At 39.4% G+C, this 22129-nt stretch overlaps 1 protein-coding gene across 1 annotated transcript in view; it reads right to left on the reverse strand.

The window, feature by feature from the left end:
• Positions 1-22129, reverse strand: part of CAGE1 (cancer antigen 1) — a 60189-nt gene that overhangs the window by 23583 nt on the left and 14477 nt on the right. The window contains exons 5-11 of the mRNA XM_038005718.2: positions 20504-21562; positions 17311-17460; positions 16084-16194; positions 12838-12918; positions 12503-12610; positions 2849-2953; positions 1866-1936 (exon numbers count right to left, since the gene is read on the reverse strand). Of these exons, the coding sequence (XP_037861646.2) occupies positions 1866-1936; positions 2849-2953; positions 12503-12610; positions 12838-12918; positions 16084-16194; positions 17311-17460; positions 20504-21562 (1685 nt within the window). The remainder of the gene's footprint in view (positions 1-1865; positions 1937-2848; positions 2954-12502; positions 12611-12837; positions 12919-16083; positions 16195-17310; positions 17461-20503; positions 21563-22129) is intronic.

Genomic DNA, 22129 nt, shown 5'->3' on the forward strand with positions numbered 1-22129 from the left:
ATATCCAGAATCTACAAGGAACTCAAACAAATCAGTAAGAAAAAAATAAACAATCCCATCAAAAAGTGGGCTAACAACATGAATAGAAAATTCTCAAAAGAAGATATACATATGGCCAACAAACATATGAAAAGATGCTCAACATCACTAATGATCAGGGAAATGCAAATCAAAACTATAATGCAATACCACCTTACTCCTGCAAGAACAGCCATAATAAGAAAATCAAAACAGTAGATGTTGGCATGGATGCGATGATCAGGGAACACTTCTACACTGCTGGTGGGAATGTAAACTAGAATGTAAACAGCCATCACGGAAAACAGTGTGGAGATGACTCCTTAAAGAGCTAAAAGTAGAACTACCATTTGATCCAGCAATCCTACTACTGGGTATCTACTCAGAAGAAAAGAAGTCATTGTATGAAAAAGATACTTGCACACTCATGTTTACAGCAGCACAACTCACAAGTGCAAAATCGTGGGACCAACTCAAATGCCATCAATCAACGAGTGGATAAAGAAACTTTTATTATATATATGTATACACACACACATCTATATGATGGAGTACTATTCAGCCATAAAAAGGAATGAATTAATGGCATTTGCAGTGACCTGGATGAGACTGGAGACTATTATTCTAAGTGAAGGACTCAGGAATGGAAAACCAAACATCGTATGTTCTCACTGATATGTGGGAGCTAAGCTATGAGGATGCAAAGCCATAAGAATCATATAAGGGACTCTGGGGACTTGGGAGGAAGGGTGGAAGGGGGACGAGGGATAAAAGACTACAAATATGGTGCAGTGTATACTGATTGGGTGATGGGTGCAACAAAATCTCACAAATCACCACTAAAGAACTTATCTAACCAAGTATCACCTATACCCCAATAACCTACGGAAAGAAAATAAATAAAAAATAAAATTAAAAAATAAAAATAACTGAGGCAAAGCAGTAAGACCAAAGTGATAGTTTGATACTATTTTAAAAATATTAGTTTTTTAATTTTGATATTTCATTAGCCTATGATGATTGAGCACTGGCTGAATTTCCATGGTTATAAGCTGAAGAGGAATCAAATTTTACATTTCCTGAGTATACAACATCCTCTCCCTTCTTCAAATTTAAAACTTGCCTGCATTAGTTTGAAAAAATGGGAAAATTTTGACATTTTTTCTGCTTATAACAATTGTGAAAACCAAAAGCAAACTTTCTAAGATACAAATGCATGTACTTTTAATTATTTTGGGTGAGGCAGGCTTATAGAAAGCTCATATTTGGGGGGATCTGTCTCTATAAAATTAGACCTTTTGTTAAGCTCCAGTGATAGCCAGCACAGCATAAATGAAATTGGGGGAAGGATGGAAGAAGCAGCATATTAGAAATGAGTATAATGAACAAATAAGAACTATGCAGAGTTTAGGAACACAAATTTTGCAGTGTTTCATGCTGAATCCCATTCTCATGAGAGAATTTATTTCCTTCTTGATATATGTATGAATATGTTTAATTTGGTGTGCATTCAATATCTTTTTGTGAGTAATTTCTAAGCACTGCAAGATTTTACTTGAATACTATGAAAATATCCTCTAAAATTGTTGAATGTTTCTTATTAATTCCTTCATCAACCCTTTAAATCAAGGGGAGCTCTGAGAAAGGAAGATGAAAATCTGGTTGCTTAACTGTTGAAGTAGTCCAGACATTAAGCAGTCTACCTCTATTAATAAAGAATGAACCTAATTCATAAAACTGCACATTTTTCTTCTTTCTAGGAGTCTGAAAAAAAGAATTTAGAATCCAAAGACTAAGGTATTATTAGTAAATATTCACAAAATTAAGGATTCGTTTTTTCAACTTACTGTGCAATCTGGGAGTGGGATATTGCGAGCCTTTGGTCAGCACATTCAATGATTTCTTCATATGATGTAACCTTGAAAAAAATAAGCTAAACCAATTATTTTTCATTCTAGAATTTTAATTTTTTTTCCTTTATTATTACTACAAATTGAAATTTAATTATTTGACCATTAATGAAACTTTCACAATAGGCAAAACAGATTCCTTACATTTTGAAATCAGGAATATGAAAAAAAATTATTATAACATGCCCATTCATTATGAAGGAAACGTGAAGTGCCAAAAAATGGACAACAGTAGTGAGTCAACTATAATCCAGTTGTCTTCCAAATAAGCACTATATGCATCAACTAAGGGTTGTAGTTCATTTGGTTAAAGTTAATGCAGTTTTAATAAGGTAAACTAGAACACTAAGTTGGCAAGATTTAGAATTATCCTGAAAGCGAAGTAGCAACACTAAGATTTTAAATTGCCAACAGCAGAATGGAGAGACGCACACAACAATCTTTGATAGCTTTCAGCTAAAAGGATAACGGGGGTGTTTTATAATGTCATTGTGAAGTAAAAGGGATTAATATAAATGTGCTACATCATCCCACAGACCCTTTTTAGCTCTAAAATCCTATTAATATTTGGCTTAGTTTTTCAAAGGCACAAATATTTCTGTAAGACAATTTGTACCAGGCCAGGAGCAGTGTCTCAGGTCTGCAATCCCAGGACTTTGGGAGGCCGAGGCAGAAGGATTGCTTGAGACCAGGAGGTTGAGAACAGCCTATGCAACATAGTGAGGCCACATCTCTACAAAAAAATTTTAAAAATTAGCCAGGAGTGGTGGCACATGCCTATAATCTCAGCTACTAAAGAGACTGAGGTAGGAGGCTTGCTTGAGCCTAGGGGATTGAGGCTGTAGTTAGCACTGCACTGTACTTCAGCCTGGTTGACAGTGAGATCTTATCTCAAAAAACAAAGGGAAAAAAATATGTACCTTCTTTATTAAGCTGCCTAAATGTCTTTGATACTTGTCATTTTCTTCAATGAGTCTGTTGCAGTGGCTTTCTTTTGACTCTAGGAGACATCCCAATTTTGTGATCTATGGAGAAACATCAGTAAAAACACTAACCTGGAACCTGCCGTGAAAGCTATATATGGATGCCAAGAACAAACAAGAAAAGTGACCAATACTTTATTCCAATATTCTTCTAAACCATAGGTGAAGCATGAGAGGCTATAAACCAGATAATGGTTAGACTGCACTTAGAACAGATAAACAAAAATTATAATGGGGTTTTACCTTTTCTCTTTATACTATAAAACATCATTGCAAACAACTGAACACCTATTGGAACACACAAATATTTATCAGCCCCTTATCATCTTTCCTTATATGGTCAATGCATAGGCATATTTGACGGTACATGAAGTAAAGCACTGATGTTTTCAGGTTTGAGAAATCCTCTCCCTTGCATAAATGACTGCAAGTTTTTAAAAAGGTTCAGCTTAATGTATTCCATTTTCTGACCTATGGTCCAATTTTTATTTGCAAAAAAGCCATTAAAAATGAAAAATTATGTGACATCTAAAATTAATTATCAGGAAATGGTATTCACAAGTTTCCCTAGCAGTTACCTTAATTTTCAAAGCAGTTATAGAAGAAAAACTATAAACATGAAATAACAATGTTAGATGACTTTTAATCATCTAATGTTTTATTTTTTATTTTATTTATTCATTTGAGATGAAGTCTCGCTCTGTTGCCAAGGCTGGAGTACAGTGGTGCTATCTCAGCTCACTGCAACCTCTACCTCCCAGCAATTCTCCTGCCTCCTGAGTAGATAGGATTACACGTGTGCGCCACCATGCCCAGCTAATTTTTGTATTTTTAGTAGAGATGGGGTTTCACCATGTTCAGGCTGGTCTTGAACTCCTGAGCTCAGGTAATCCACCCCGCTCGGCCTCCCAGAGTGCTGAGATTACAGGCGTGAGCTACCACGCCCGGCCTAATGTTTTAAATATACTTATGTGTCTGTAGTGAAGAACCCTAGAGGAATCAATAACAGAGCAAATTTGCAGCAGAAACAGCAACTTTCTTTCTCTTATATGAATAAAGTAATGAGGACAATATCAAATCAGTGGTCCCACTTCTCTAACAACATACATTATTTAAGGTACTTAATCCAGTTATTATTACCTCAATTTAACAGTTGGAACCAAAGTGAAGATAATTTAAAAGATTTTTGAAGTAGAAAATGCTAGAATCCATATTTCTCAGCTATTAATGTTAGGCTCTTTTCATTGCATCTCCTCACTACGTCCTGGAGGGGGTGTTCCACTCTGCTTCATGACACTTGACTGAAGCAATGTGGAATTCCTTCTCAGTTTCTATTTTTCATCATAGATTTCATGGCACACTTTGAATTATTTAATAGCTTTCAAGATCAAAATAACAACCCTTTTAAGTCTGCAGATTGATTTTTTAAAAATTTGCTAACCTCAGATTAAAGAAAGAATAGCAAAAGCTTCCTTACAGAATCATATTTATTTTAGAGATAAAGGAATTGCTCTGGAGAAGCCGGGTTTTTAGAGTATCATGAAAAGAATACAACATTGTAAGTTTCTGCTAAAGTACAAATTTTAACTGCTTTAAGGGTGTAAGTGACATATGATTAATAACACATATTTAAGGTGTACGGTTTTGTAAGGTTTTGTTGTTGTTGTTGTTTGTTTCTGTTTTTGAGATGGAGTATCGCTTTGTCACCCAGGCTGGAGTGCAGTGGTGCAATCTCTGCTCACTGCAACCTCTGTCTCCAGGCTTCAAGTGATTCTCCTGCCTCAGCCTCCCTAGTAGCAGGGACTACAGGTGCATGCCACCACACCTGGCTAATTTTCGTATTTTTAGTAGAGGCGGGGTTTCACCATGTTGGCCAGGCTGCGGTTAGGTAAGTTTTGATATATATATATATATAAAAAATATGCTTCCAAAACCATCACTGTCATCAAGATAATGAGCCTACCCATCACCCTCCACAACCGAAGTTTCCTCTTGCCACTCAGCAACCCCTCCCTCCTGCCCATCTGCCTTCCTTGACCCCCACACACTCTGCCAGTCCCAGGCAACTACTGATCCGCTTTCTGTCATCATAGATTACTTTGTATATTCTAGAATGTTATATAATAGAACCAAACAGTATTTACTCTTTTTTTGTCTAGTTCTTTTCACTTGGTATAATTATTTTGAGGTTCTTCTATGTTGCATGTGTTTCAGTAGTTCATCCCTTTTTTATGACTGAGTAGAATATATACAATGGATTTACCCATTCACCTGTAGACAGATATTGGGATTGCTTTCTGATTTGGGCTGTTTATTATAAAGCTACAAAGACCTCATACATATTTGTATGAACATAAGCTTTCATGTCTCTTGGGTAAATATCTGGGAGTAGGCCAGGCACAGTGTCTCATGCCTATAATCCTAGTGCTTTGGGAGATGGAGGCGGGAGGATTGCTTGAGCTCAGGAGTTTGAGGCTGGCCTAGGCAACAAAGCAAGACTCCAGCTCTACAAAAAACAAAAAAAAGTTTTTTTAATTAGCTAGGGCTGGTGATGTACACCTGTAGTCCCAGATATTCTGGAGGCTGAGGTGGGAGGCTGCAGTGAGTCAAGATTGTGCCACTACACTTCAGCCTGGGTGACAGAGAGATACCCTGTCTCTTAAAAACGAGAACCAAAAAAAAAAAAAAAGAAAAGAAAAAACTAGGAGTAGAATAATGGTAGGTTTGTGTTTAACTTTTAAAGCTATTGCCAAAATGTTTTCCAAAATGGTTGGACCATTTTACATCCCAATCAGCAGCAAATGAGAGTTGCATTTGCTTCACATTCTCTCCAAGCCTTGGTACGGTCAGTCTTTTTAATTTTAGACATTCTAAAAGGGGTGCAGTGGTATTCTTTGTGGTTTTAATTTGCATCTTTTTTTTCTTTTTCTTTTTCTTTTTTTTTTGAGACGGAGTTTCACTCTTGCTGCCCAGGCTGGAGTGCAGTGGCACGATCTCGGCTCACTGCAACCTCCGTCTCCCAGGTTCAAGTGATTCTCCTGCTTTGGCCTCCCAAGTAGCTGGGATTACAGGCATGTGCCACCATGCTCGGCTAATTTTGTATTTTTTAGTAGAGATGGGGTTTCACCATGTTGGTCAGGTTGGTCTCAAACTCCTGACCTCAGGTGATCCACCCACCTCGGCCTCCCAAAGTGCTGAGATTAGAGGTGTGAACCAACTTGCCCGGCCTAATTTGCATCTTAATGATGTTAAGTATCTCTCCCACCTCTTCAGCACCTCCTTTCCTGAGTGGCCTGCCCCTGTGTGCTGTAGCACAGAGCGCAGACACAGACCCACAGAAGTTGTGATGGGCCTCACTGACTGCCTTGAAGATGCAGGCTCTAAGGGCAGGGGTGAGTTAGGCAGAGGCTGGACACCCATGTTGGGTCATGTTCACAGCAACAGACATTTGACATAGCAGAGGAGGAGGTCCTCTTGGAGAGCTGCTCCCTGGGCAGCATGGATGACAGCCAGCGAGAGGCAGAGAAGCCAAGATGAGGTTCACTCGGTCCAGGTAAGACTGCTCAGTCGTGAGCCCTCCAAACATATCCTGGGTTTGCTCCTCTCTGTATCCCAAATTTGTGGACACAGTTCCAAGTTAATAATATATTAATTTGCTTCAATATATTATGAGGCACTGAAATCCAAATCGCTAAAAAACTGAGGTCAATACATCTTGTATTCACTTTCTGTTGCTGCTGTAACAAATTACCACAAACTTAGTGGCTTCACACAACACAAAGTGATTTTTCTGTAGGTGGGAAGTCTGGCATAGGTCTCACTGGGCTAAAGTCAAAGTGTCAACAGGGCTGTGCTCCTTTCTGGAGGCCTTAGGGGAGACTTTCCAGCTTCTAAACACTGCCCACATCTTTGGCTTAGGTCCCCTCTCTTCAACTTCAGAGCCAGCAAGTGTTAAAGCTTTGAATATTCTTTAGTAGTCATATCTCCCTCTGACATGTCTGGGAAAGGTCCTCTATACAGGTGCCCGCCACCTCGCCCAGCTAGTTTTTTGTGTTTTTTAGTAGAGACGGGGTTTCACCGGGTTCGCCAGGATGGTCTCGATCTCCTGACCTTGTGATCCGCCCGTCTCGGCCTCCCAAAGTGCTGGGATTACAGGCTTGAGCCACCGCGCCCGGCCGGTCCTCTACTTTTAAGAACTCATGATTACATTGGACCCACCCTGACAATCCAGGATAATCTACCCCTGAATCTCAAGGCCCTTGATTTAATCACATCTGCAAAGTCCATTCTGCCATGTTCTGGGGACTATGGTGTGGAAATTTTTGGGGGTGCCATTATCCTGCTACCACACACCTTTTATGAGGTTCACTGAGGCCCTCCATGATTTGAGGTGCAGGTGACCTGGCCATATGGTGAAGCCAGGGTATTTAGCTCTATCTAGGTTGTAATTCAAGGTTTGCTAAGAGGCTTTTACTTGCATTAACACACTTTCCTCATATCGGGTTGTCTTACATTCTGGTAGTGTCAACTTAGAGGGAAAGTATGTCAAGGTACACATAACATTCACCATGAACAGTGGATAAATCAGCCATCATTATTAATAGGCTTGCAGATTGAGATATGGGAAGAAAATTGGCTGATTGAGTTTCCAATTCTCCACATAATGGTTTTGAGGTTGTGTACATACAATACAATATAAACCTGGCTGGGCGTGACGGCTCACGGCTGTAATCCCAGCACTTTGGGAGGCCAAGGCGGGCGAATCACCTGAGGTCAAGAGTTCAAGACCAGCCTGTCTAACATGGTGAAACCCCGTCTCTACTAAAAAATGCCAAAACATTAGCCGGGTGGGGTGGTGCATGCCTGTATTCTCAGCTACTTGGGAGGCTGAGGCAGGAGAATCACTTGAACCCAGGAGGTGGAGGTTGCAGTGAGCCAAGATCATGCCACTGCACTCCAGCCTGGATGATGGGGCAAGACTCTGTCTCGAAAAACAAACAAACAAATACAATATCAATCAGAAACTAAACATTAAGCCAGAATATATAGAGCAGGTGAGGAACAACATGCAGATACGAAGGTAACTAAGACCTACACTCCAGTGCCATATTTGTTAATGAACTTCTTCATAGCTAAAACGAAATGGAAATCTGGTCAGTTACACAAATAATGACGAATCTGGTTGTCATTATTTATGTGATGAAAATATACCTGCTTCTAAAAGAGAAGCTTGTCCTAGTGGGCCCGAGATCTCTAAGGAAGTTCTCACCCAAGTGAAGCAACCATGTCTCCGCAGCAAATGAGAAGGATGTTTCCTAGGATTGTTGAGGGTCTAACATCAGAGCACAGCTCAGTAAAAGCAATTCTGTGAGGGCCGAGATAGTATGTTCCAAGCAGCAGCTTTCAGATCATGAACATGATTCAGGATATGACTCTTTATTAAGTGGTAAAATGAATTTATGACCAACATAAAAAAAGAAATGGAACAGAACAAAATAGAATTTTAAAACCCAATGTTTTAGCTGTGTGTGTACACATATAAGTATTCCATGAAGACGTAAAATGTATTTTTTCTAAACTGAGGATTACTACTAGAGGAACAAAAGGACTGCAAAGATAATCCTTCAGAGATACAAGAGCTCTGAAGCTCTTGCCAAGAGCTGGTCAGGAAATAGATTGATGTGATATCCTTCAGCAAGGGTCTATGGTTCAAATATTGTTTCCCACTCTTGCTTTAGAAAGGAAATTAGGAAAATCAGAACCAGGAAGGTAAGGGATAGGGTCAGAGTATCAGAAGGACTACTGTAAAATGCCAGGATGCTTGAGAGAACAAGAAAACAGATGGTAAAGTTGACATCTATGTAAACTAAGAATGTAAGATTCCATCTGGCAGGACAGCCCTCCCACCTGTGCGACCCAAGTTCTAGTGATGACTCTAGTCTCTTCCTTAGGAGGTTGGTCAGTGGCAGAGAGGCCGGCAAACTATAAAGTATACTCAAAGTAACACCGTGCCAAATTCAGATACTGGCAGGTACCTTCTGTCGTTCAAGTGGACCGCAAGGTACTGGGTTTTGATTGTTTTCTTTTGGCTCACTTGGAAAATTTTTCCTAGAGCAGTAATTTTCCACTTTGCCTATTCCTTTCTTATTCTTGTGACTTCTTTACAATTTAACAAACTGTTAATTTTAAAGGCTACCAAAATAATAAATTAGGTAAATGTTTTATGTAATATATGATTGCCATATTGAAGTGGTATGTTTTAGGACAGATTTTGGTTTGTAAATTTTAACTACTCGATAATACTAGTGAGAGGATATCTCATTTGTATTAAAAGGTATCTATTTTACTGAAGATGGGATCTAGGAGGAAGTTACTATAAGCCTATTTGAACTCTGAACATCAATACCATTAAATGAACTTTTGCCTTGTTCCCAGTGATCAAATCTCTGACTGTATCAAGGTCTTCCTGGACCAGGAGACATTTTGCACTTGACAGTTAAACACCCAGGATGCTCGAGCCAGCAGGAAGGCAAAGCTGAAGTCAAGGACCCTGTCTCAGGATGGAGGAGGACAGGCTGTAAATGGAGCAGATGGCAGGGTCAGAACTGTGAAGAGGAGCCAACAGCAAGGGGTCAGAAGGACATGAGGGAAGCACACGACGATGTGCCAGGGGAAGCATAAGCATCACCCTGCACTCCAGCGGCCACATCTTGCTGGCCCAGAGTTCCTTAGAGAATGAGGTGTGAATCTTCTGGAGTACATTCTGCACTTCCAAACAATAAAAACAAAACCCTTTTTATCTTGAAAACTTTCATGCCAGTCTAAAGAAGAACATAACGGACCTCCATGTTTCCATCACATAACTTCAACAATTACCAACATTTTCCATTACTGTTTTATCTTTCTCCAACTCTGCTCCTACCCCTACTATGCCACCTTTTTGTTCTCCTGGAGTACTTTAAAGCAAACCTTGTCATCATATTAATTCATTCATAAATACTTTTCAAAATGTAATACTAACAGGATGGGTGTGGTGGCTCACACCTGTAACCCCAGTACTTTGAGAGGCTGAGGCGGGTGGATCACCTGAGCTCAGGAGTTCATGACTAGCCTGGCCAACATGGCAAAACACTGTCTCTACTAAAAATACAAACATTAGCTGGGCATGGTGGTGGGCGCTTGTAATCCCAGCTACTTAGGAGGCTGAGGCAGGAGAATCCCTTGAATCCCGGGGGCAGAGGTTGAAGTGCCACTGCACTTCAGCCTGGCAACAGAGCGAGGCTCCATCCCTAAAAACAAGCAAGCAAATGTAATACTACCAGAGAAGGGCTTTTAAACACACAATGATACCACTATCACATCTATTAAAATCAACAATATCAACAATCATTTCGTCATATTATCTAATATGCTGAGTTCAATTTTCTATTATCTCACAAATGTCTTTTTAGAGTGGTTGGTTGAGTTTCATACACTGCCTCTGGCTGATTTGTCCTTTAAGTCTCTAGCCTCTCTTAGTCTATAACAGTTATTCCCCTCTCCTTCCCTTCTCTTGTGACAATTATTTCTTTATTAGAGTCCTCCGCATTCAGGATTTGTCATTATGGTATGATCAAGTACATTTCTTTACCCACTGTAGTTCCTGTCTGCTGGTAGTTAGGTCTATACGCTAGCTTTTGGATTCAGCAGTTTTGGTAAGAAGCCTTGTGGATGGTGTTGTGTCACGCTTCCTCTGCACCATGTCAAGGGGCACAGGTCTGCCTGTCTCACCATTAGTGGGGTTGAGATTCATCAGTGGGTTCAAATTTTGGTCAGTACGACTCATTCATTAAAAACTCCTTATCAATCTTGAACCTAAAGGTTTTAGCAGCCATGATGATAGCTGCTTACATTCCTTAATCTATTCAGGAGTGCAAAATATAATTTGCTAAACTTATCTTTTCTTCGGCTTTTAATAGCTTACATTCTTCAATAAAGAACTCTCCCTCATCAATTATTTGGATACTCTGAGATAGGGTTTGTACAGCAAAGCCCACAGTGCATTTTAAAGGTGATACGGTGTGTTTGACACTCTGCCATTTGTGACCTTGTTCCCATTCCAGCTCCCACTGCTGGGAACACTACTGGTCACTCTCATCATCATCTTTGTATCACCAGGGCCTGAAGCATAGGTATTGCTAATGGACAACAGAATGTATTGTATGCTGTCCTCTTGGTTCCCTATGCCCAAATTTTACTGGTCTTTAAGACCCAACTGCCATCTCCTTCATAACCTGCACTTAGAAATAACCTCTTCTAGTCCTCAGACAAGTATCCACTCTGTTAGATGCCAGTCATTGTACCTCTTCTCTAAAAACTTTCCCCTTCCTCCTGATAAACAGTTATTTATGTATCTTATCTTCTTTTCTAGACTCCTTACTAGCAGGGTTTATATTTTGTCTCGCTTTCTAGCTCCTTAGTGATTAGCTTGTTTAATCTTTTCTGAGAAGTCAATAATAATTACTTTTTTTTTTTTTTTTTTTTTTTTGAGACAGAGTCTCACTCTGTCGCCCAGGCTGGAGTACAGTGGTGTGATCTCAGCTCACTGCAACCTCTGCCCTCTGAGTTCAAGCGATTCTCCTGCCTCAGCCTCCCAAGTAGCTGGGATTACAGATGCCTGCCACCGCGCCTGGCTAATTTTTTGTATTTTTAGTAGAGATGGGGTTTCACCGTCTTGGCCAGGCTGGTCTTGAACTCCTGACCTCATGATCCACCTTCCTCGGCCTCCCAAAGTGCTGGGATTACAGGTGTGAGCCACTGCACCCAGCCAATAATTACTTCTTAAATAAAAAAAAAAAAAATTAGAAAAGAGGAAAGCTTTGAAACTTCATGTTATTAGACAGTTTCTTTTCTATTAAAGGTGAGTTGTATGTAATGAATTTGGTATAGAATGCTGCTTTTAAGCATTTAAAAATATGATGGTACGTTATGCACATGTACCTTAGAACTTAAAGTATAATAATAATAATAAATAAATTTAAAAATATATATGATGGTAGACTTATCTAATTAACTCCTATAAAAATTCCTTATGTTAATTAGACGTTTTCATTTTAGTGAGATCCAACTGAGTTCCGAAATTGCTCTATAACTATCTAGATTCTAAGATCACATTTTCATTTTCTTTTAACATATTTTTCCTATTTTATCTGCCTTTATCTTTACAATACCATCTAAAGTACATTATGAGTGTTATTGCCTAAAGCACACCTTAACCATGGTTGTTGTACACAGTTATTACTGTAGCATATACAACAGTATTAGTGTACTTCATCTACTATGAAAAAACAGCACTTTTTCTTTTAATTTCTGCATTTGGAAGGAGATAAATCTGATTAGTCTTAACAGAAACGAGGTGGGACAATATTTAAAATTTCAAAACCCAAAAATGCAAACTTCAATTCTATATTCTTGTGGGTAAATAATAATGCCATGATGTCAGTGTGTGACAATTTTAATAAGCCAGTTTTTTGAAGGACAATTTCTTAAACTTGTTAGTAAAATAATGTTGTGTATAAAAATAATAGCAAGGTAACAAAAGGTCTTTCTTACCAAGAAATCAAGCTCCTCATTTAGACTGTGGTACTTATCCAGTTTGGCTCCCAGAAAGGTAGGTACATCTCTGATACTCTTGGCTTCATCTGAATCACAGTCTGTGACCTGAGATTAAATATATTTGCTCTCACTTTCAATCATTTCATACTCCTTGGAATACTTGACAATAAATACTTATTAGTTTAAAAATCAAAGAGATTATCAGTGGCTGAAATAATAAAAGTGTAGAACTTAGAACTAGAAGGACTTCAACAAATTTACCAAAAGAGCAGAAATATCTGAAAATGTGTATTTTTATGTTAAAGATAGTACATAGTAAATATTAAGCTCACCTTAATAGCATGATCTTGAAATGCTTTTTCCTTAGCAATTAAATCTCTAAAGGTTGTGATTCTATCTTTATGTTTCAGTAGCTAAGAAAAGGAAAACATTCTGTATTTTAGAGAGGAAATACAACTACACTCTAATATTTGTAATAAAATAATCAAACCGGGCCGGGCGTGGTGGCTCACGCCTATAATCCCAGCACTTTGGGAGGTCGAGGCGGGTGGATCACCTGAAGTCAGGAGTTCAAGACCAGCCTGACTAACATGGTGAAACCCTGTCTCTACTAAAAAATACCAAAATTAGCCGGGCATAGTGGTGGGCACCTGTAATCCCAGCTACTCAGGAGACTGAGGCAGGAGAATTGCTTGAACCCAGGAGGCAGAGGTTGCCGTGAGCCGAGATGGCGCCATTGCACCCCAGCCTTGGCGTCAGAGCGACAATCTGTCTCAAAAATAATAATAATAATAATAATAAAATAAAATAAAAATCAAACCATGCACAGTCTAACAGTCTTCAAAAAACATACAAAAAATATATTTTTACAGCTCTCGTGAGGCAAATAATTCACACAGCAGGTCCAAGACTGAGAGGCTGAGAGAGGCCTGCTGGCAAGGCCGCCCCGTGACTGGCATTTGGAAAGTTGGACTGTGGGAAGTTTTCCACCGCTCTCTGATGTAAATGGCTTACGGTGCTTAACCTACTTGCCCAAAGCATGGGACTTAAGCTGAGCATCTGCTTTCCTTCCAGGGATCTGGAATTTTGGCACGTACTAGGCAGAGGGTGCTTATGTGAACTGCTCCCAATAAAAACCCCGGGCACTGGGTCTCTAAGAAGCCTCGCTGGTAGATGACACTTCCACACCTGTGGTTGTAACTCATTGCTGGGGGAATGAAATGCATCCCGTGTGACTCCATGCGGACTCTTGGAAGCCTGGGTTTTGCTTCCTCTAGACGATGCCCCTGTGCTTTTCCCTTGGCTGATTTTGCGTTGTACCCTTTGCTGTGGTAAGTCATAGCTATGAGGACGACTCACAGCCCTTCAGCTAATCATCAAACCTGGGGGTGGTCTTGGAGTCTCCAAGGAGTTATCCTAACATACAGTTGTTGTTACAGTCGGGCTATTAAAATTTTTCCTTAAAGAAAAAAAAAAATAGCCAAATCTGGGTGTAATTTATAATCATTTCTTATTTTTTCCTTCAGTATAATAATAATCTTAATATCTAATATTCAAACTGATTAGTGAAGTGTGGTGCGCAAAATATTTTTTATTCTTTATTGTGAACATTTTCCAATATTTAAAATAGAGAAGAAACTTCAATGAACCCCATGTAACTATCATTCAGCTTCAATAATTAACAGCTAATGGTCAATGTCATTTGTATCCTCAATCACTGCCCTCTTCCGTCCACCCCCCTTTACTGAATCAAACTGCAGACATCATATCACCTGTCAATACTTCAGTAATTACATAGGAATTAACCAAAAGAACATAAATATCTGAAAGAAGTATTTTTGGTTTTTTGTTTTGTTGTTTTGCTTTTTGTTGTTGTTGTTTGTTTGTTTTGAGACAGGGTTTTGAGACTTGCCTCACCACAGCTTCAACCTCTCTGGGCTCAGGTGATCCTTGCACCTCAGCCTCCAGAATAGCTGGGACACAGGTGTGTGCCACCACGCCTGGCTAATTTTTGTATTTTTTGTAGAGACAGAGTTTCCCCATGTTGCCCAGGCTGATCTCAAACTCCTGGGCTCAGGCCATCTGCCCGCCTTAGCCTCCCAAAATGCTGGGATTACAGGCATGAGCAACTGTGCCCAGCCTGAAATTGTATTTTTGTAATATCCTCAGTTGGGCTTATTTTTGAAAGCTGTTTAGAGAAGTGGATGCCAGTTGTTTCTCTGCATGGCTATGCTCGTACCTTGGTCCTGTCCTTTACAGGCTGGCTAGGAGGCAGAGAGATTCTTCAGGATACCCGCAAGACGTCAGTTCAGAGAAGTGCTACAGAACTGAATTTGTTATGATCCAAGATTCCAGGTCTGAATATATTTTGATTCCTTAGCCAGAAAAAGTTGTCATTTCTGCATTCCTCTCAGATTCAAAATGGTACAATTTGACATCCTGTTATCACCTTCCCTATTTAATTCTCTTCATTTTATCCTTCAATCTCTATTCCGCAACACCTAGAAAAGCATACTTGAGGCCAGGTGCAGTGGCTCATGTCCATAATCCCAGCACTTTGGTAGGCTAAGGCAGGTGGATCACCTGAGGTCAGTTGTTCAATGGTCGCATTTCATTAAATTCGGCCTGGCCAACATGGTGAAACCCCATCTCTACTAAAAATACAAAAATTAGCTGGGCGTGGTGGCACACGCCTGTAATCCCAGCTACTTGGGAGGCTGAGGCAGGAGAATAACTTGAATCTGGGAGGCGGAGGCTGCAGTGAGCCAAGATCATGCCGCTGCACTCCAGCCTGAGCAACAGAGCAAGACTCTGTCTAAAAAAAAAAAAAAAAAAAATTAAAGAAAAGAGTAGCTAAACAAAATTCAAGAACCTCTGCACTCACCCTTCACCCACCTGAGAAATAAAATTGTTTTAAATGTTTCTATTATTCCAAAGGATGAAGTTTGAAATCGCTATAGGAAAATCAAAATAAATGACCCTTCGGGAATCAGTAGTGCCATGCAAAAATGAAAAAAATAATCATACTAAATTTTTTGTAGGTTTTCCAGTATAGACAAGCAATAAAACAAGTCAAATGTTGAACATTTTATCTCTTTAGTGAGGGGCACAGTAAAACTAATCTAGTCCCCCAAAATAATTTTTTAAATCATTCCACCTTTAAGAGTTACTTCCAGGCCGGGCGCGGTGGCTCAAGCCTGTAATCCCAGCACTTTGGGAGGCCGAGACGGGCGGATCACGAGGTCAGGAGATCGAGACCATCCTGGCTAACATGGTGAAACCCCGTCTCTACTAAAAAATACAAAAAAAAAAAAAAACAAACTAGCCGGGCGAGGTGGCGGGCGCCTGTAGTCCCAGCTACTCGGGAGGCGGAGGCAGGAGAATGGCGTGAACCCGGGAGGCGGAGCTTGCAGTGAGCTGAGATCCGGCCACTGCACTCCAGCCTGGGCGGCAGAGCGAGACTCCGTCTCAAAAAAAAAAAAAAAAAAAAAAAAAAAAAAGAGTTACTTCCTCACTACCTTTTAACTATTTTTTTGCTAAAAATAATAAACATTTTAGATGAAGAATAAATATAGTACCTCTTTATCTAAATTTTTCTTTTTAAGATGGAGGCTCTTCAATTTTTGCAGCATTCTATCACTAACCTTCTCACTCTCTTTGAAATGTTCGGCATCAGAATTGGTGATGTCCTAAGGATAAGAGTTTCAGAAGCTAGATGAAAAAGTTTTTACTAAAGCTAAAAGGAAGTAAAAAACATGCATATGAAACAAAAATAAATCTCCTTTCAATAAGTAAGCAAATCAAAAGAGGTAAAATCATATTGCACTCTATTCCTCAATTACTCATCAGAAGGCATCTAATAAAGGGTTAGTACGGAAAGACTTCATTCTTTTAATTTTAATTTTAAGTTTTTTTTTTTGAGACAGAGTTTTGCTCTTTTGCCTAGGCTGGAGTTTAGTGGCGCGATCCCTGCTCATGCCACCTCTCCCCCTGGGGTTCAAGTGATTCTCCTGCCTCGACCGCCCAAGTAGACGGGATTATAGGCACCCACCACCATGCCCAGCTAATTTTTGTATTTTTAGTAGAGATGGGGTTTCACAATGTTGGCCAGGCTGGTCTTGAACTCCTGACCTCAGGTGATCCGCCTGCCTCGGCCTCCCAAAGTGCTGGGATTACAGGCGTGAGCCACCTGGTTGTGCATGTCCCTTAATTGTTTTTTTCATTAAATGCAGTGTTTATAAACTCCCAGGACAGAAGCATCATTTCCCCATCTTAAAGATAAAGAAACTGAAGTGGAGGTTAGGTTACTTGGTCAAATCACACAGCTAGGAAATGATAAGCCAGCATCTGAACTCCTCTGACAGCAACTTCACTTTTCATTCTACTAATGGACACAACTCTACACTGCCTTTCCCCGGCTCCTAACCAAAAGTGGTATTTCAGATTGGGCAAACAGCTCATTAATGTGAATAATCACTAATCACCAGGCACAGACTGACCAGAGCACAAGACTACTGCTCTGGGAAGGCATTCCTAAAATGTGGGAAGTACTTAATAAAGGGGTTCTTTTTATCTTATTACATTTTATCTTTCTATACACTTGTGAGGATTAGGTGTTCAAGAAAGATAAGCAGAAAGAAGACATGGGGCGAAGAAGGGCTGGATGGATGGCTTAGGGGTCTGTATTTTATCTTCAATTCTTCATTTTCTTCTTCCACAACTTAATTCCTTTTATTGCCTCTCTTTTAGTCCAACCCTATTATTTATTCCTCCCCTACTAAAATATCTAATATATGTTTTATTACCTGGCACTTGAGAAGTCCCACCATCAGAGCCAGAAGACTGTGCATTTTGGAGGCCAGTTGAGAAGATCTTTTTATATCTGCAGGATTCAGGCTCTCTTCTTCACAAGGTGAGCAATCCAGGAGCAGATTAGAATGTGTCGTTTTTGTATCCTACATGCACGTAATTCAGATTTGTCAAAAAATGACGAAGAACCTGAAATATCTTTTAAGTAAAATGCCGTATAAAATGCCACTCTTAAAAACCTTGGGTGATAGTTCTCAAACTCCTTGATCTTAGGATCCCTTTAGAAATTAAAACTGAGAATATTTTAAAACATTTGTTTACTAATTCTTTTAAAGTAGCAATAAATCCATTATGTATAAACATAAATAACAATTTATTTATTTATTTATTTTTGAGCCAGGGTCTCACTCTGTCACACAAGCTGGAGGGCAGTAGTGTGAACACGGCTCGCTGCAGCCTCAAATGCCTAGGCTCACACAATCCTCCCACCTCAGCCTCCCCAGTAGCTGAAACCACAGGTGCATGCCACCACATTTGGCTAATTTTTCATATTGTTTGTAGACATGGGGATCTCACCATGTTGCCCAGGCTGGTGTTGAACTACTGGGCTCAAGCACTGTTCTTGCCTTAGCCTCCCAAGTGCTGGGATTGCAAGTGTGAACCACTGTGCCCAACTAATAACAATTTTTAAATAGAACAATTACTACATTTTTCAAAACAAAACATTTGTGAAAAGAATGGCACTGTTTTGCATTTTTTCCAAATATTTTTAATGCTGGCTTAATTGAAGATAGCTGGATTCTCATATTTGCTTCACACATTCCATCAGCCGTGAGGGCAATTACATCATCGCACATCGTGTGGCTTCTGGAAAACTCCACGGTACACTTGTGAAAAAATGAGAGTAAAAAAGATGATAATGTCTTAATATCACTATAAAAATACTTTTGACTTCACAGATACTCCCAGGCCATACTTTGAGAAAACAGAACTAGAGTTCATGAAAAGCAAAACTATAAGCAGAGTAAGTATGAATTCAGAGTGTTAGAGAAATTGATTAATCAAAATAAAATAAGGAACTTAAAAAAAAAGGCTCAAGAAGAAAATTATATACCATGCTAAATTTCTGTACAATTAAACTAACTCATTTAGAGCTTACCAATTCAAAATGCATCATGATTTGGTTAGGAGCTCCAGTTAAGATGGCTTAGGTCAGTGGTTCTCAAAGTGTGACTCCAGGACCAGCAGCATCAACAACTGGGATCTTGCTAGAAATGCACCTTCTCAGGCCCCACCCCAGAATTACTGAATCAGAAACTCTAGGGTAGGGCCAGCAATATGTGTTTTAACAAGCGTTTCAGGGAATTTTGAAGAATGTTCAAGTTTGAAAATCACTAGCTTAGATAATCCTTTTTTCTTAGATCTTAGAATTTTTTTTTAATTTAGGAAAGGAATATTTTCCTAAGAATCCTTAAAAACAGTAAAATCATTTACTTGTAAAGAAAAATTAAAATGATTACAGATTCATAAAAGAGGGTCCACTAACGACATCTTAAGGTAACATTAGCTCAGTTCAAGTTGTTAAAACAAATACAAAAGTAGGCCAGGTGTAGTGGCTCACGCTCGTAATCCTAGCACTTTGGGAGGCCGAGGAGGGTGGATCACCTGAGATTGGGAGTTCGAAACCAGGCTGGCCAATATGGTGAAACGCTGTCTCTACCAAACTTACAAAAAAAGTTATCTGGGCTTGGTGGTGTGTACCTATAATCCCAGCTACTCGGGAGGCTGAGGCAGGAGAATCGCTTGAACCTGGGAGGCAGAGGTTGCAGTGAGAGGGGATCGCACCACTGCACTCCAGAGTGGGCAACAGAGTGAGAGTCTGTCTAAATAAATAATCAAATACAAAAAATTAACTTACACATTTTTCTACTTCAGATTTGCCTTCTTTCCAAGTAATCAGTTAATAAGAGTTTACTATACATACTTTAAGGCAGGCCTACACAACGGAAATAGATGTGCTCTGTCTTGTGAAAATTATCACCTCCGCAGTGTGTTTCCAGGTTCTTGGTTGCCAAAAAAAGCCTTTTGAACTACATATAATAAAGGATTACAGCTTCTCCAAACATATTGATATGGTTCTGATGCTGTTCTTAAATGCATAAAACTATCATATGATATAGGTTTGTTTTGCCTTATAAACCAAACATGCAATTGTATTATTTTGTTTTGTTGATGAATAGGATTGAGAGATGACTTAGAAAATCTTTTCTCAAAGGAACCCTGGGGCTGGACATGGTGGCTCACACCTGTAATTCCAGCACTTTGGGAGGCTGAGGCAGGTGGATCACTTGAGGTCATGAATTTGAGACAAGCCTGGCCAACTTGGTGAAACCCCATCTCTACTAAAAATACAAAATTAGCAGGGCATGGTGGCGCATGCCTGTAATCCCAGTTACTCGGGAGGCTGAGGCAAGAGAATCACTTGAACCTGGGAGGCAGAGGTTGCAGTGAGCCATGACAGCGTCACTGCACTATAGCCTGGGCAACAGAGCAATACTGTCTCAAAAAAAAAAAAAAAAAAAAAAAAAGGTAACTGCTGGGAGATGCTGTTGAATACTGGCAATGAGTACCCACAAAATTCCCAGGTTAACTGCCACCTCTACCAAAATAATCACAAGAAGGCAGGAATAGCTGTTCTTTGAACACTCATGAACCAAAAGAAACTTCTCCAAACTGTGGTATATTTTCCTTTCCATATCTGTTTTTTGTTTTTCTTTCTTCTTCTTTTTCTTTTCTTTTTGAGACAGAATCTTGCTCTGTCACCCAAGCTGGAGTGCACTGGCACAGTCATAGCTCACTGCAGCTTCAAACTCCTGAGCTCATGCAATTCACCTGTCTCAGCCTCCCGAATAGATAGGACTACAGGCGCACATCACCATGCATGGCAGATTGGCTGATATAAAAAATGTTTTGTAGAGATGGGGTCTCACTATGTTGCCTAAGCTGGTGTCAAACTCCAGCCTCAAGAGATCCTCCTGCTTCAGCCTCCCAAAGTGCCGAGATCTGTTTCTTTCCTTAATAATTATTTCTGCAAACAAATATAAGTAAGTGACACATCTAAATATGCATCACCAGACCACTAGAAACTCTTGAAAATCCACATTAGAGATTTAGAATGTGTATCAATACCTTGGTAATATCTGACTTCATGACTTCCTCTAATTGCTCCTTTAACTGAGCTGTCTCAGATTTAGGGACATAATTTTGCTCTTCACTCCTTGCAACCTGCTGTTTAAGTTTTTTATTCTCATTTTTTACTTCGTTGATTTGCTGCTGAAGTTTTATATTCTTAGCTCTTTCATTTTCAGACACAAATTGCAAATTTTTAACCTGAGTGAGCAATTTCTCAAGTCGAGATTTCAGTTTCTGTCTTTCTTCCAGGTTTGCCTTGTCACGTTTCTGGAATTCCTCCTGTAAAGACAAGAACTCTTGCTCTTGGGTCTCTTTTTCCCGTTTCAACAAGTCCAGAGCAGAAGCTGTGACCTTTTCCTGCTCTTTTCTGAGTTGTTGTAGTCTCTTTACCTCTTCCTCTTTCTTGCTTAAGGTTTTGTCCATCTCTAAATACTGACTTACGGATTTATTTTTTTGTTGCATTTCAGTCATGAACCTTTCCTGTAAACGCACATAATTAGCCTTGATCTTCTTAAATTGAAGCTGTAACATTTCCTTGTCATTCCTGGATTCCTGAAGATGTTTTTGGGTGTTAGCTAAAATCTCTTGCAAATTCTGCAATGTCTTTTTAGTATCATTTTTCTCTAGGATTATTTTGTATTTGTCTTCAATTAATTCTTCAACATTCTCCTTTAGCTTATCGATGACATCAATGAACACTTGCTGTTTGGTAGTCTTCATCTGTAGTTCTTTAACTCTCTTCTCTAAATACAGATTACTACACTGGAGTTCTTGGATTCGCACCTCCTGCTTTCTGTTAGTATGTTTTAATTTCTGCAAGATTTCATTTAAAGCCATGTCCTCTTGAACAGGTTGTAAGCTTTCAGCACTTTGCTCCATGTCAGGCATCTCACAGTTCTCCCGAGATGCTTTACTCCTCCAGGAGATGCCTGCCGAAGACCAAGTTGAGACAATTTCTGGCCTCTCCACACCCTCTGCTGTGACTTCCTTTGCATAACTGACTGACATCTCAGGAATCTCCCCATAATTCTGTATTTCTTTCGAAGGAACTGCAGTCTGTAAATTATAATAAACAAAGTAAATGTGAATGCGTAGAAAGATCATGAACTTTCAAGTCAGATAGGGCTGGCCTTGAATTCTGTTAGTAGATCCCCTGTTTGGTTTCCTCCACTATAAAGTAACGATAGTACCTACTTCCAATAATAATGCCTATTAACAAAAGTTAATACCTATGTATTAATTGCTAAATGTTTGTACAGCACCTAACAGCACAGCAGAGCACAGGCAGTAGGTATATGACAGATATATATCCCATTTACTTTGACAAAAGGAAAATTAAACTTTTGTCCTCTTACCATTTTCTATTATGCAAACTTCCCTGCACACATATAAGATGCTTTGACTTCAAATGAATTCAGACAAATAAATCTATCAATTACCTTATAGACTGCAAGGTCTCTTTTTTTTTTTTTTTTTTTTTTTTTTTTTTACATTTTATTATTGGGCCAAAAGTTTGGATTTTTAGGGAAGGTCTCTTCTCTTTTGAATTTTTTTTTTCCACATTTAGACTGTTTTCTAATTATTCTGTGACTCTTAGGAACATTAGAATGGCAGAAGAACATG

The sequence above is a fragment of the Chlorocebus sabaeus genome, chromosome 17 (genome assembly GCF_047675955.1).
Source record: "Chlorocebus sabaeus isolate Y175 chromosome 17, mChlSab1.0.hap1, whole genome shotgun sequence".
Lineage (NCBI taxonomy): Eukaryota > Metazoa > Chordata > Mammalia > Primates > Cercopithecidae > Chlorocebus > Chlorocebus sabaeus.